The sequence below is a fragment of the Cyprinus carpio genome, chromosome B9, assembly GCF_018340385.1.
Source record: "Cyprinus carpio isolate SPL01 chromosome B9, ASM1834038v1, whole genome shotgun sequence".
Classification (NCBI taxonomy): domain Eukaryota; kingdom Metazoa; phylum Chordata; class Actinopteri; order Cypriniformes; family Cyprinidae; genus Cyprinus; species Cyprinus carpio.
The window spans coordinates 21062891-21079393 of record NC_056605.1 but is presented as its reverse complement, the minus strand read 5'-3'; the positions used below and the strand labels follow the sequence as shown (position 1 = coordinate 21079393).

Genomic DNA, 16503 nt, shown 5'->3' with positions numbered 1-16503 from the left:
TCAAAAAAGAAAGAATAAAAATTGACTGACCCAAATTTTTGAACTGTAGTGTTTATTGTTAGAAAATATTTCTATTTTAAATAAATGCTCTTCTTTTTAACTTTTATTTATTAAAGAATCCTGAAAAAAAGTATCACAGGTTCCAAAGAAAATATTAAGCATCACAACAGCTTCCAGCACTGATAATAAATCAGCATATTAGAATGATTTCTGAAGGATCATGTGACACTGAAAGACTGGAGTAATGATGCTGAAATTCAGGTTTGATCACAGGAAAAATTAGATTTTAATGTAATTAAAATAGCAAAACTTTTATTTTTACATCATAATAATATTTTTACATATTGTTTTTTTCCTGTATTTTTGATCAAATAAATGCAACCTGATTAGCATAAGCACTCCTATAAAAACATAAAAATCGTTCTGAGCCCAAACTTTGGAACGGTAGTGTAGATGTACGTCTAGAGTCTAGACAATAAACCTTTGTGCAATGATTGACCTGCCTCCTTGTGTCTGTCTCATTCTTGGATCACAGTATACCTGTCTCTTTTCTGTGCTACTCACTCCACCAACAGATCTTCTTGAATACTGATCTCCAATTCTTAATTCTAACAGCCCTAGCGTTTATAATTTCCTGTGAAGTGTAATGTTTTGTTTTTAAAATTAAAGAGGATGATTTTAGATATGCTTATTTTGATCTCTGGCTTGTTTGTACATAATAAATACAATGTAAGATGTAAGAACTGTTGGAGTGAGATGAGCCTGTCTAGAAATACACGCATTGGAGGTTTACTAAAAATATTTAACAACAAGTAGTTATTTAATACTTTCAGGAGAAAAAAAAATGCGGAATTCTAGCCTGGAAATTATAAATTATAAAGATCCTTTTATATACCATCTTGTTTCAGAAATATCAAGCGATTTCTTTTCTAATGGTTTCATGTAGGAAGAATGAGCGACAAAGTGGTAAATGAACATGGCTCTATTTACACTGCTAACACTAATGCTATTTCTCAATCAGGCCTTTTTGCACATGCTGAGCATAGTGGCTTTGATGTTACATTTAGATTTATTCATTTAACCGATGCTTTTTTATACAAATCGACCGACCTTACATTTATGGTGAACGTGAGTTTGATCTTCCTGGCTACAGTAATTTTTTCTCCATCTTTGCTTTCATCTTCACCTGTCTCTGGCCCCTGGTAATGCTACAGTTGGTCTATTTGCCCAGTTAAATAATAAGTTTTGTGTTATAGTTCTAGATAGTTTCTCTAACCATTAGTTAGAAGTGTATGCAGGGATCTCTTCTCAATTCACAATGTTGTCTACATTGCTTAGCCACAAATGTAAAAATTCATACCTTTGTGTAATTCAAACTGACTTACCGTTTGAACTGGTATATTGCCCAGCACTGCTGACGCAGTTTTGTTGGGCCTGATTGCTAAGAGCAATGAAATGATTCAAATACCAGCAAGAATGCAGGGTGAGGACTTGGTTTTAATCATTGGCTGTTCATTAGATTTTGAGATGTGAGCTTGCACTCAATTGTTCAAGGGGCAGGTTTTAAGCAGACTAAAATATTAGAGATAGAGAAGTCTGGCATATGTCCCCAGGGTGAAATCTGTCACCTTCACTGGAAGATCGAGTTTAGATTGAACATTACAAAAAAGAAAAAAAAGAAAAAAGAAATAAAAACAACATATTAATATTCAATAAGATCCATGAAATACAAAATATACCATGGGAATTTACATTTCATGCAAACTGTCGTTACTCTGCAGTAAAACAGAGAACAAATAAATAAATAAAATTATTGAAAAACACTCAAGGTGAAGAAACACCTCCATTATAAATGCAAATAAAACCTGCTCAGTTGAAATGAAATAATTTCAGATTATCTCAGATTATAATATTATTTTCAAAGACTATGCCACTAAATTCATATGCTCCTGACTTATCTGTAAAAGAGGGATCAGCATGACAATCTGAATGAAAAGTCTTGTCAGCTCAGGGACATTGTGATGTCTTTTGTGATACTTAAACACTCCACCAGTAGAAAGCCAATAGACACCTAAATAGATGCTTTTACATCTGCAGGAAAGGTTGCACTTATATTCTTATATATATTACTTACTAAATTACTAAATATTAATCTTAATTATATACAATTATTAATTTTATTTTGCTATTTTTGGAGGTTTGCCTTAAAGCCATTAAAATTTTATCCAGCCAATGGTCCGTGGGCATGACATCTAAGTCTGAGACTACCAGAGGTCTAAAATAATAAAATTAACTCAAAGAGTGGTGTAGAGAAACAAATAAATGCTGTTCGTGCAGACACACACACACACACACACACACACACCACACACACAACACAACACACACAAACACACACACAACACACACATTAACAAGCCAGACACAGGTAATATCAATGAACTATTCCAACTTTTTCCTACACCCCAGGATGCTTTATGCAAATTAGGAGAATAACTGTAAACAGCGAAACATTCACTCTATGAACTCAATAAGAATCAAAAACTGGTTGATAAGGTGACATTATTCCAGTGTAGTAACTGATAACATGTAATCTGGATTACATCCTCAGATTCTAAAATTAGTTGTAATTATAAAAGATTAGACTAAATTACATTTTATCATAAGCCGCAAGCCCGATCTCCTTGGTCCAAGCATGGCCCATTGGGCATTGATGTTGAAAACACATCAAATGATGTTGATTTATGTAAATTGAAGCTTCACACATATTGGCCCACATATACAGTACATTAAACCAATTTCTTGTGGGATTAACTTCCTATTTTGACCCAATTACCACCCAGACAAGCAACCAGTGTCCTGGCTCACAATCTGTCCGCATGATTTCACATGGGCCAGATGTGTACCGGATCTGTGGCCAACACTATGTTGCTGTCTGGAAGAAATTGCTGTCCAACTGAATTTAAAATGATGATGTTCCTGCATTGTCATCAATGGACTTATATTTGAAGATTTGTTTTTGGACATTATTTAAATCGGAAAGTGTAACAAAAGGAAGTGAGAGAGGGGGCGAGATCAGGAGAAAGGTCCACAAGCTGGGATTCGTGACTCGAGGACCGCCCATAACTCAGTGGGGGTGGGTTTATTTTTAAATGTAGGCACGCTGCCCACAAGGCCACTGGCAAACCGACAATCAACTGTACTAATATTTGAACGTCAAACTGAAATCAAGGTGCCCCCTCATTGAAAACGCCCTCATGTAAAAGGATACAGTTTTATCTTATAATGGCCATGTCTCTTTTAAAATGTACTAGGAGTAGACCTATTTTAGTGGTCTTTCTATGGAAGTATTATTTTATGTACCATTTCACAACAGAACAAATAATATTGCCTCTTCATTTTTAATTGCAGACTGCATGTATGCATAGTTAATCTATTGAAAACATTTACACAGATTTTAACAACGATCTAAAATTCATTTGTAGTCTTGTGCCTCCCTCTGATAGGCAACATAAGTATTACGGCCTTCCTTCAACTCTCATTTCCATTGGTAAAATCAGAAAAGAAAGTCATGAAGTTTGGCGTGAGTACACTCAGTGTTGCCAACTTAGCACCTTTGTCGCTATATTTAGCGAGTATTCAGACCCCCTCTAGCGGACACATTTTCAAAAAAGTGACTACGTGACAAATCTAACGACTTTTTTTGTTGTCATTGGAGACTTTTGAAGACTCTCTGACATGAAACTATATATCGTTCTTAGCTTCCTCAACGAGCAACGGTTGCTGCTGTGGGCCCCACCCCCGTCCCAAAGCACTAACCGGTGGGCCCAGTTCTCACGCAGCAGCCCCTCCTAGCCTGCAGTCAGAGCAGGAGATGGTTACCCCTCCCACGTCCAGACTGCAAATGAAATCGCGCGGCAAATGCCTCATGTGCACAAACTGCCGCCGGAATTAAGCGCGCCGCTGGCTGATCCGCCCTGGCTTTACATTCAGCACGGGATGTAAAATGTTCTTTGTCTAAAAGGAATTAAATCACTAAAACAAAATAAATCACTGCATTTTTTTTGACTCACACAGGCTCAGTCACTTACTCTCGTCCACTGTGTGTTTGTGCCTCTCTGTTACATAAGCTAAACTAGCTGGCTGGCTAGCTCTCATGTCGAAACTGTACACTCAAAAATACAGAAAGGAGTGGGAATCAAACCCTGAATTCAAAGGCTGGTAAAAGCCGTTTTTTGTAGATAATACACGATAATACATACTGTCTGTATTGTAAGGCAGATTTCTACGCCAAACCTAGCGATGTAAAGAAACACAAAAACAACTCTCAAAAACACACTCAAAAGGCAAAGCCTTATGATAGTTCCACCCCCAAAAAACTGCCACTTATGCTTAAAACAATTGACTCTGCTAAAAAAGGCTGAGGCCATCATGGCATTAGCTATCGCTGAACACTGTTCCATGCTAGCATGTGATCACATTGGAGAAGCATGTAGAGCTGCTTTCTCAGACTCCAATGCTGCTAACCATTTCAAAATGCACAGGACAAAGTGCACAGAAATGATTTATGGTGTTCTAGCACCATACTTTTGGAAAAAGTTGGTTGCAGATGTGGGTGACCAGCGTTTCAGCCCCCTCCTCAATGAGTCCATGGATATAAGTGTTTCTAAATACCTGGGGGTTGTGATAAGGTACTTTAGTGACACCAAGCAGACAATTGTCTCAACATTTCTGGGGCTATGTTTGTTGAATTGGAGGAGGAGATGCCAGATCTATTAGCCCTTGCTGTTGTAGCTTTCCTCGAGAAGTGTGGTCTTAAAAAAGAGAAACTCCTGGGGATAGGGACTGACAATGCCTCTGTTATGACAGGGATTAACAATGGGGTCCATAAAGTCCTGAAGGAAGAGTATGGCCTCAAAGATCTGATTCTTATTCGCTATGTGTGCCACTCTCTGCAGCTTGCTGTAAGTCATGCTTCCAATGACACCATCCCCCCGTAGTGTGGAATACTTGGTACGAGAGACTTATAACTGGTTTTCAGTGTCTCCAAAGCGCAGGGAGGCCTACAAGGCCATATATGAGACCATCAACTGTGGGGAAAACCTTTACAGATTACCAAGGTCTGTGCCACAGGTTGGCTCTCCATTGAACCTGCGGTATCACGCATTTTGGACCAGTGAGAGGAGCTTAGGCTGCATTTTTCGGTTACCAAGTCCAGTGAACACTGCTACATGGCTGAGGTTTTATATTCCATGTATAGTGATCCTCAAACATTTTGTATCTGACTTTTTTGAAGTCAGTGCTGGGTGAGGTACAGTTGGCCATCAAGGCATTTGAGGGAGAGCAAGTAGATCCTCTTAAGCTATTTGACAGCTTGGTTAGCCTGATCAAGTCTGTGAGCAGCAGGGTGCTGAATCCACTTGCAAATATTGATGTACTCAAAGGGCCAATAGATGGATACATCAGTCCCAAACCGTACCTTGGTTACCTTTTTGAATCAAAGGCAGCTGAGCTCCACCTTGTGCTGGAGGATGAAAAAAATGTCAGAAAGCGGTGTGTAGCCTTCACCATCTCTCTCACTAATGAGTTGAGGGTGAGACTGCCGGACAACATCGAAGCATTGCAGTACATGTCAGTTTTTAATGTGGAGGAAACTTTAAAGCACAGTAAGAGCCCCTGGAGAAATAGAAAAAAATAGCCAAGCTCCTCGGCTACTCCCCTGCAGAGATAGACAAGATTATCCAGCAATGGCGTGCCATCCATCTTAGTAAATGGAATGAGACAAAAAACACACTGGGTTTCTGGAGTGGGATTTGGAAGTTCAGAGATGCAGCTGATATCAACCCATTTCAAGAACTTGCCATGGCTGCTGTGTCCGTGTTGTCCTTAACACACTCGAATGCTGAAGTTGAGAGAGTATTCAGCCAGATGAGTGTGGTAAAAAGCAAGCTAAGAAATTGGATGTCCTTGCAGACCCTTAACTCCATCCTGTACATTAGATATGGACTGAAACTGTCTGGTGAGGCTTGCTATGAGCACCAGCTGCCTGATAATGTTTTGCAGCTTTTCCGCCAGATCAGCGGCTTACTCATTTAAGTCAGCTCCCTCAGTTGCTGAACGTGCCATAGAGAGCCTTGACCAAAATGACTATGACCCACTCTTTCTGTTAATGTGACTTGTTGTAGGCTCCTAAGTGGACCATAATCTATAAAAAACAAACCAAAAAAAAAACTAATATAAAAAAACAAATATTAAAAAAAACTAAAAAAAAAAACTAAGTAACTCTGCCAGAGTGTCTCTATCGAGTCACTTTTGCCGGTCCCAAGCCCGGATAAAGGAGGAGGGTTGGAATTGTGACCTTAAAAAAAATAAAGATTTGATAGAAGAAAGTTAATTGATGGTTTCTAAACATATTCAGGGTGTTTTTACTCACCTTTTGTCTAAATGTTATTCCTCTCTTCTACAGCGTCCATCACAATTACATGCACATGGTCAGTTATGGTCAGTTATGCAAATTAGGTGATGACATCATTAAGCTACTTCTAGCTACTTTTAGTACAGCCAATAGCTACTTTCCTTACTGAGGAGTTGGCAAACACTTGAAGGCAGCATATGTAGGCTACTTCAATAAAAACAGGCAACTTTTCACTTAAACTGGACAGCGATTATTAAAATCATGCAACTTGACAAATGTTTTTTAATATTATTTGGTTATTTTAAAATGAAGGTAACATTAATGATGTTTAAGTGTTTTGCATTCTTTTACAAACTGAAGTTCATTTATCCATATGAAATATGCTAATCATGATGGAATCATGCTAGCAATATGTTAGTAACTTGCTAATTATACTAACAACACGCTAGTTACATGCTAATCATGCTAGAAACATGCTAGTAAATTGCTAATCATGCTAAAAAAAGCTAAAAACTTACTGACATGTGCTTTATAAAATTGTTAGCTGATGTTAGTCAGCTATTTATAACAATGATGAAACTAGTTTATATGACAGGATTAACATATTTACAACAGAAACTAAACTGCAAACTACAAAGGAATATACATACCATCAAATGACCATTGTCCATAAAACTATACATACCATCAAATGAAATGAAAATCCATACTTGGGTCAGAAAGTTTGGGCTGCCAAAATTATTTTTTAGTTTTATATCACAGTGGACATATGGTGATTACAGTAATAAAACACAATGCCCATCCAGAGGTGTACACAAAATGACTATAAACTACATACACTAATAAATAAATGTATACATACTGTACTTAGGTGTGTAACCTACTAGCTATTTATATATATTAACACATAAGTATTATGCAATCATTTAATATTTTTTCCTTACATAGAACCTTTTGGGCATAAAAGGTCATTTAAAAGTGAGTAAAGAACCCTAGGGTGTATAGAACTCACCCTTAGATTTTTGTCTTCTAGTCACTTGTCTTCTAGTCACCCCTCCCCTAAAGCCAATAAGCCAGTCTAATAACTATATATTAAATCCTTGCAAGACAATTTTTTTTTAAATGCCTTTATTGATTTGAGGAGTGTTTCAGTATTTGAGAAGAGATTAAAGTTGAGAAAATATTTAAGAAAAGTTTAATTTCAGAATAACACTTGTAAAGATCAGATCAGAACATGTAAATGTAGTACAATCAAAGTAACTGTGTAGCAGGATGACTGCATGTGATCTTACAGGTATTTAGCACAAACATAACCCAGGGAGGTTAAACAGGGTTCATCGTTCCAACCTTTATCTACGGGGTGAAAAAATTAAATATGTCATTCTCATCATTATTGTCATGTTAGAATCAAAATAAAATAGAATGTTTAAGACATGTTTGACAAATGAACCATTTCATGTTACTGGTTGATGTGAAATTATACGATTACAAATAATTGTAAATAAAAAGACACACTGCATTCTTACTTTCGTAGTTCAACTCCCCACAGTCCTCTTTACCAATGTTGTAGTTTTGTTCAGGGGAGTTGTGGGTGTAGTCAAACGGAGTTCCATCAGTCCACAACCACTGTGCTTCCTAAAGAGCAAAGACAGTTATTATAAGAGTGCTCTACTGTACTCAGCCTCCATTTAGAATGTCATTTAGTTTAGCTTTAAAGAAGTCAAACCATCTTCATTACAAACTTTGGAGATTTCAGTCATGACAAACAAACTAGACAAAGCAAATCAAAAAAGGCCACACAACTTTACTTACTTGTTCACCATCATGAGCACCAAACCAACAACGTGTGGAAGAAGAAGGCAACAGACTCATCAGAAAATCGTGTTCTATTTTACTGTGTACAGATGCGAGATTTGCATCCAGACTTTGGCAGTTCTTCTAAAGACATAGATTTTTTATTGTCAATACAAAATAGTCTTTTTTTATCATAAAGCATTTTTAAACAACATTTTTAGTCATTTTCAAACAAAATCAGGTCTGACTGATTATTTGCTCATAACTAGTTTTCTGTCAATTTTATTTACAAAAAGGAAGTTTTTTTTTTAAAAATAATAAAAATCACCTTGTAACTAACAATTTACGTCTGCTGTGATCCAGGTGACCGTCTGAACGAAGAACCTGTAGCATCGGACTCCAAGATTTGTCCATCCATAAGTGCATTTTTTAACTAAACTAACTATCCAGTAAATAAACATAAGAAATATTATAATAATATTATGATAAATATTAGTTGGTTTAATATCATACATTTCCTGCTATCCTTCTCCATAAAGCTACAAAACATCAAAGGTTTTGGCAGAAAAGCTTTTAAAAATTAATTTACATTTACATTTACATTTACATTTAATTTAGCGACGCTTTTATCCAAAGCGACTATTAGAAACAATCAGATCAACGAGAACAACAACGGTATACAAGTGCTATGACAAGTCTCAGTTAGTGTAGTACAGAACACGTAGCCAGGGTTTTTTTTTTTTTTTTTTTTTTTTTTGGGAATATGATAGAAAAGAAAAAAGGTAAGTACTAGTATTAGTTGGTTAAGTGCAGGCGAAAAAGATGAGTCTTTAGATGTTTTTGAAAATGAGTAAAGACTGTTCGAATTGAGATCGGGAGGTCATTCCACCAGCTGGGAGCAGTCCAGGAAAAGGTCCGTGAGAGTGATTTTGAACCTCTTTGGGATGGCAACACAAGGCGTCGTTCACTTGCAGAGCGCAAACTTCTGGAGGGTGCATAAGATTGAACTAGTGAGTTTAGGTAAGTTGGCGCCGTGCCAGTGGTCGTTTTGTAGGCAAGCATCAGTACGAGATGTTTTAACAAATAAATATATTTGTTACCTTCTGCGTTCCCCATGGAGAACACAATGAAAAGAAGCAGAAGGCTTCTCAGCATTGCCATGATGAAACTGAAAAAATAAAAGTCAAGCATTTAAAATTAAAAATGTATTATATCTCACATTGTGGATTGTCAATGTATTTTAAAGACAAAGATACTTTAAGTCAAAAGGTTATTCAGTAGGTCTCTGTGCCAAAACTTACCTTGGTTTTCAGATTGTCGCCTTCAGAATTTCAGAGAAAGATTTTGTGAAGTTCCATAAAGAGCCTGTAAGATTCTAGAACATCCTGTGCTCTTTCTGTACCTCCTAAAAGATGTGACCATTGCATCATGGTTCATAAGACATGTTGTTTTGCTTAGCATCTATCTATCATTTTTCCTTTACTAATGCTGATCTGAAAGTTTCACTTCCTATATTATCCATATACACTACCGGTCAAAAGTTTGGGATCAGTAAGACTTGTAATGTTTTTTAAAGAAGTCTCTTATGCTAATCAAGGCTGCATTTATTTGATCAAAAAATACAGAAAAACAAACAAACAAACAAAAAAACATTAATCTTGCAAAATGTTATTACAATATAAAATAATGGTTTCTATTTTAATATCCTTTAAAATATCATTAATTTCTGTGATGCAAAGCTGAATTATTCCAGTATAAAGTGTCACATGATTCTTGCTGAATATAAGTTTTAATTTCTTTCAAAAAAAGAAAGAATAAAAAATTGACTGACCCAAATGTTTATTCAATATATAAATCTGTTATTAAATTTTTATTTTTTGATTAAATTATTTTCTTTTTAATTTTTTATTTATTAAAGAATCCTGAAAAAAAGTATCACAGGTTCCAAAGAAAATATTAAGCATCACAACAGCTTCCAGCACTGATAATAAATCAGCATATTAGAATGATTTCTGAAGGATCATGTGACACTGAAGACTGGAGTAATGATGATTTATGTTGGGTTATGCTTATGATGAATATTTTGGTTTTTTATGTGGATTAATTTATGAAGGCTTTATTTTACATCATAATAATATTTCACAATATTATGTTTTTTTCCTGTATTTTTGATCAAATAAATGCAACCTTGATTAGCATAAGCAACACCTATAAAAAACATAAAAAATTGTTCTGATCCCAAACTTTGGACCGGTAGTGTAGATTGTACTTCTAGAGTCTAGACAATAAACCTGTGTGCAATGATTGAACTGCACTCCTTGTGTCTGTCTCATTCTTGGCTCACAGGTATACCTGTCTCTTTTCTGTGCTACATCACTCAACCAGAACAGATCTTCTTGAAGTACTTGATCTCCAAATTCTTAATTCTAACAGCCCTGCTTTTATAATTTACTTGAAGTCAAGTGTGTTTAAGTCACGAGGATGATACCAGATATGATTGTTTGATCTCTGACTTGTGTACATATTAAATAAAATGTAAATATGGGAACTTTGGGTAAGATGAGCCTGTCTAGAAATACAATATTAGGTTAACTAAATATTTACAGCAAGTAGATTTTAATAACAAGGAGGAAAAAAAATGAATTATTGCAAATTATAAATTATAGTCCTTTTTTTATATAAACTCTTTTTAAGAAATATCGAGCGATTTCTTTTCTAATGGTTTCATGTAGGAAGAATGAACGACAAAGTGTCGTGAACATGGCTACAACACACTACTAACCACTAATGCTACTCAATCAGGCCTTTTTTGCACATGCCTTGGGCAGCAATTATTTACATTTACATTTAGATTTATTCATTTAGCAGATGCTTTTATACAAACCGACTTACAATTTATGGTGAACAGTGAGTTTGATCTTCCTGCTACAGTATTTTCTTCTCTTTGCTTTCATCTTCAGTGTCTCTGGCCCCTGTTAATGGCTACAGTTGGTTTATTTGCCCAGTTAAATAATAAGTTTTGTGTTATAGTTCTAGAAGTTCTCTAACCATTAGTTAGAAGTGTATGCAGGGATCTCCTCTCAATTTACAATGTTGTCTACATTGCTTAGCCACAAATGTAAAATTCATACCGTTTGTGTAATTCAAACTGGCTTACCGTTTGAACTGGTATATTGCCCAGCACTGCTGACGCAGTTTTGTTAGGCCTGATTGCTAAGAGCAATGAAATGATCAAATACCAGCAAGAATGCAGGGTGAGGACTTGGTTTTAATCATTGGCTGTTCATTAGATTCAATTGCACTCAATTGTTCAAGGGGCAGGTTTTAAGCAGACTAAAATATTAGAGATAGAGAAGTCTGGCATATGTCTCCAGGGTGAAATCTGTCACCTTCACTGGAAGATCGAGTTTAGATTGAACATTACAAAAAAAGAAAAAAAGAAAAAAAGAAATAAAAACAAACATATTAATATTCAATAAGATCCATGAAATACAAAATATACCCATGGGAATTTACATTCATGCAAACTGTCGTTACTCTGCAGTAAAACAGAGAACAAAAAAAATAAAAAAATAAATAACAAAAATTATTGAAAAACACTCAAGGTGAAGAAACACCTCCATTATAAATGGCAAATAAAACCTGCTCAGTTGAAATGAAATAATTTCAGATTATCTCAGATTATAATATTATTTTCAAAGACTATGCCACTAAATTCATATGCTCCTGACTTATCTGGAAAAGAGGGATCAGCATGACAATCTGAATGAAAAGTCATGTCAGCTCAGGGACATTGTGATGTCTTTTGTGATACTTAACACTCCACCAGTATATAAAGCCAATAGACACCTAAATAGATGCTTTTTACATCTGCAGGAAAAGTTGCACTTATATTTTTTATATATATTACTTACTAAATTACTAAATATTAATCTTAATTATATACAATTATTAATTTTTATTTTGCTATTTTTGGAGGTTTGCCTTAAAGCCATTAAAATTTTATCCAGCCAATGGTCCGTGGGCATGACATCTAAGTCTGAGACTACCAGAGATCTAAAATAACAAAATTAACTCAAAGAGTGGTGTAGAGAAACAAATAAATTCTGTGTGTGCAGCACACACACACACACACACACACACACACACACACACACACACACACACACACACACACACACACACACACACATTAACAAGCCAGACACAGGTGATATCACTGAACTAATCCACCTTTTTCCTACACCCCAGGATGCTTTATGCAAATTAGGAGAATAACTGTAAACAGCGAGACATTCACTCTATGAACTCAATAAGAATCAAAAACTGGTTTGATAAGGTGACATTATTCCAGTGTAGTAACTGATTACATGTAATCTGGATTACATAATCAGATTCTAAAAATGAAGTTGTAATTAGATTAGACTAAATTACATTTTAAAATATAGCCGCAAGCACCGATCATCTGGGTCCAAGCATGGCCCATTGGGCAATTGATGTTGAAAAAACATCAAATGATGTTGATTTGATGTAAATTGAACTTCAAACATATTGGCCCACATATACAGTACATTAAACCAATTTCAGTGTGGGATTAACTTCCTATTTTGACCCAATTACCACCCAGACAGCAACCAGTGTCTGGCTCACATCTGTCCCGCATGGATTTCACATGGGCCAGATGTGGACCGGATCTGGGCCAACACTATGTTGCTGTCTGGAAGAAATTGCTGTCCAAACTGAATTTAAAATGATGTTCCTGCATTGTCATCAATGACTTATATTTTAAAGATTTGTTTTTTTGACATTATTTAAATAGGACAGTGTAACAACAGGAAGTGAGAGAGGGGGCGAGATCAGGAAAAGGCCCACAAGCTGGGATTCAGACTCAGGACGCCCATAACTCAGTGGTGTTTTATGTAGGCACTCTGCCCACAAGGCTACTGGCACCGACATCACTGACTAATATTTGACGTCAAACTGAAATCAAGGTGCCCGCTGGGAAACGCCTCATGTAAAGGATACAGTTATCTTATAATGGCCATGTCTCTTTTCAAATGTAATAGGAGTAGACCTATTTAAGTTTCTTTCTATGGAAGTATTATTTTATGTACCATATCACGACAGACAAATAATATTGCCTCTTCATTTTAATTGGACTGCAATGTATGCATAGTTAATCCATTGAAACATTTACACAGATTTTAACGACGATCTAAAATCATTTGTAGTCTTGTGCCTCCCTCTGATAGACAACATAAGTATTACGGCCTTCCTTCATCTCTCATTTCCATTGGTAAAAATCAGAAAGTCATGAAGGTTGGCGTGAGTACACTCAGTGTGGCCAACTTAGCACCTTTGTCGCTATATTTAGCGAGTATTCAGACCCCTCTAGCGACACATTTTCAAAAAAGTGACTAGTGAGAAATCTACAACTTTTTCTGTTGTCAATGGAGACTTTTGGAGACTCTCTGACATGAAACTACATATCGTTCTTACGCTTCTCAACGAGCAACGGTTGCTGCTGTGGGCCCCACCCCCATCCCAAAGCACTAACCGGTGGCCCAGTTTTCACGCAGCAGCCCCTCCCAGCTGCAGTCAGAGCAGGAGATGTTCACCCCTCCAAGTCCAGACTGCAAATGAATCGCGCGGCGGCGCATCATGTGCACGAACTGCCGTGAATTAAGCCGCCGCTGGTTGATCCCGTCCTGGCTTTACATCCAGCACGGGACGTAAAATGTAAAATGTTCTTTGTCTAAAAGAATTAAATCACTAAACAAAAATAAATCACTGCATTTTTTTTGACTCACACAGGCTCAGTCACTTACTCTCGCTAGCTCATCATGTCGAAACTGTACACTCAAAAATACAGAAAGGAGTGGGAATCAAACCCTGAATTCAAAGGCTGGTTAAAGCCGTTTATTGGAGATAATACACGGGCATACTGTCTGTATTGTAAGGCAGATTTCTACCCCAAACTTGGCGATGTAAAGAAACACAAAACAACTTAAAAACACATTCAAAAGGCAAAGCCTTATGATAGTTCCACCCCCAAAAAACTGCCACTTATGCTTAAAACAATTGACTCTGCTAAAAAGGCTGAGGCCATCATGGCATTAGCTATCGCTGAACACTGTTCCATGCTAGCATGTGATCACATTGGAGAAGCATGTAGAGCTGCTTTCTCAGACTCCACTGCTGCTACCCATTTCAAAATGCACAGGACAAAGTGCACAGAAATGATTAATGGTGTTCTAGCACCATACTTTATGAAAAAGTTGGTTGCAGATGTGGGTGACCAGCGTTTCAGCCCCCTCCTCGATGAGTCCACGGATATAAGTGTTTCTAAATACCTGGGGGTTGTGATAAGGTACTTTAGTGACACGAAGCAGACAATTGTCTCAACATTTCTGGGGCTTGTTGAATTGGAGGGAGGAGATGCCAGATCTATAGCCCGTGCTGTTGTAGCTTTCCTCGAGAAGTGTGGTCTTAAAAAAGAGAAACTCCTGGGGATAGGGACTGACAATGCCTCTGTTATGACAGGGATTAACAATGGGGTCCATAAAGTCCTGAAGGAAGAGTATGGCCTCAAAGATCTGATTCTTATTCGCTATGTGTGCCACTCTCTGCAGCTTGCTGTAAGTCATGCTTCCAATGACACCATCCCCCGTAGTGTGGAATACTTGGTACGAGAGACTTATAACTGGTTTTCAGTGTCTCCAAAGTGCAGGGAGGCCTACAAGGCCATATATGAGACCATCAACTGTGGGGAAAACCTTTACAGATTACCAAGGTCTGTGCCACAGGTTGGCTCTCCATTGAATCTGCGGTTTCACACATTTTGGACCAGTGAGAGGAGCTTAGGCTGCATTTTTCGGTTACCAAGTCCAGTGAACACTGCTACATGGCTGAGGTTTTATATTCCACGTATAGTGATCCTCAAAACATTTTGTATCTGACTTTTTTGAAGTCAGTGCTGGGTGAGGTACAGTTGGCCATCAAGGCATTTGAGGGAGAGCAAGTAGATCCTCTTAAGCTACTTGACAGCTTGGTTAGCCTGATCAAGTCTGTGAGCAGCAGGGTGCTAAATCCACTTGCAAATATTGATGTACTCAAAGGGTCAATAGATGGATACATCAGTCCCAAACCGTACCTTGGTTACCTTTTTGAATCAAAGGCAGCTGTGCTCCAACAAGATGAAAAAAATGTCAGAAAGCGGTGTGTAGCCTTCACCATCTCTCTCACTAATGAGTTGAGGGTGAGACTACCGGACAACATCGAAGCATTGCAGTACATGTCAGTTATTTTACCGTATTTATTGCACAAAGGAAAGAAAACAGTACTTAACAGTATTTTGGGAACAGAAAGCTGCAGCGATCACATGTGGATTTTTATCCGTCTTTATATTGTGATTTAACCGGAGAGTACACCTTTGCCTTGCTCCTTTTACACTAAATACACGTTTGCAATTGCAGATAACTGTGCAAATAACTGTGATAATAGTGGATGCTGAGGTTGTAACTTTTATACGTCCATTTCAGTGCTAAACCTGTCAACGTGCCAACGGCGTCATAGAGTGGAGCTGGATTGATTCAGATATTCCCCGATTAGGTTAATATGGTGAGTTCAATCAAACATGATATATAAACTCTTCTGCAAAGTAAGCCTTTAACACAATAGCAACGAAGTAATATTGATGTATCTGTAACACGCTGAAATTATCGTCATCTCGTTTGCTAATTTTAGCTTGCTATCTTTTCATTTATTGCCTAATAGTGTATATTAGACAAAACGTTGATTTCGATAACGTTGTGCTTGCAAATTTGGGTAAGCATGTTCCAATTTGTACATAACTGTATTCTGAGGTAAGTTTTACTTTACTAGTGTTGTTGTTTTGTTTCTTTAATGTTGGCTGTATTTTGGATTGCTTCGATCCTAGTTAGCTTGGTAGAATAAGTTACGCAATATAATACTCAGTAAGAATAATTCCTGTTCAAAGTTTTAGTGTTGTTGGTTTGTATTGTAATGTTACTTTGCCCAGTACAGTAGGCCAATGGCCGTTTTATTTCGGTGGAGATTTTTTTTTCTTGTTGTTGAGATTTTTTTGAGTTAAGTTTTTTCATGCCCAAAGACTGTCCGTTTTGACTTGTCAGCATGTTTGCGTGTCAGTTATGTGGGCAGCAATGCAGTACTCCAGTGGTCTGTGTGAAGCACATGAGGATTCACAGCAATACCCCTAACTTGTTTCTTCATTGTTGCATCCAGGACTGTAACAGGAAATTTGCTTTGAAATC

The 16503-nt window shown here is 37.0% G+C and overlaps 1 protein-coding gene across 1 annotated transcript; it reads right to left on the bottom strand.

Moving 5' to 3' along the window:
* Positions 1-7581: 7581 nt before the first annotated feature.
* LOC122138505 (galactose-specific lectin nattectin-like) lies at positions 7582-9599 on the bottom strand. Its single transcript, XM_042731486.1, has 6 exons — positions 9511-9599; positions 9310-9377; positions 8557-8651; positions 8228-8353; positions 7942-8050; positions 7582-7768 (listed from the first exon to the last, which is right to left on the bottom strand). Exons 2-6 carry the CDS (start codon positions 9368-9370, stop codon positions 7704-7706), a joined length of 456 nt encoding a protein of 151 aa, XP_042587420.1. The 5' UTR covers positions 9371-9377; positions 9511-9599; the 3' UTR covers positions 7582-7703.
* Positions 9600-16503: the final 6904 nt, after the last annotated feature.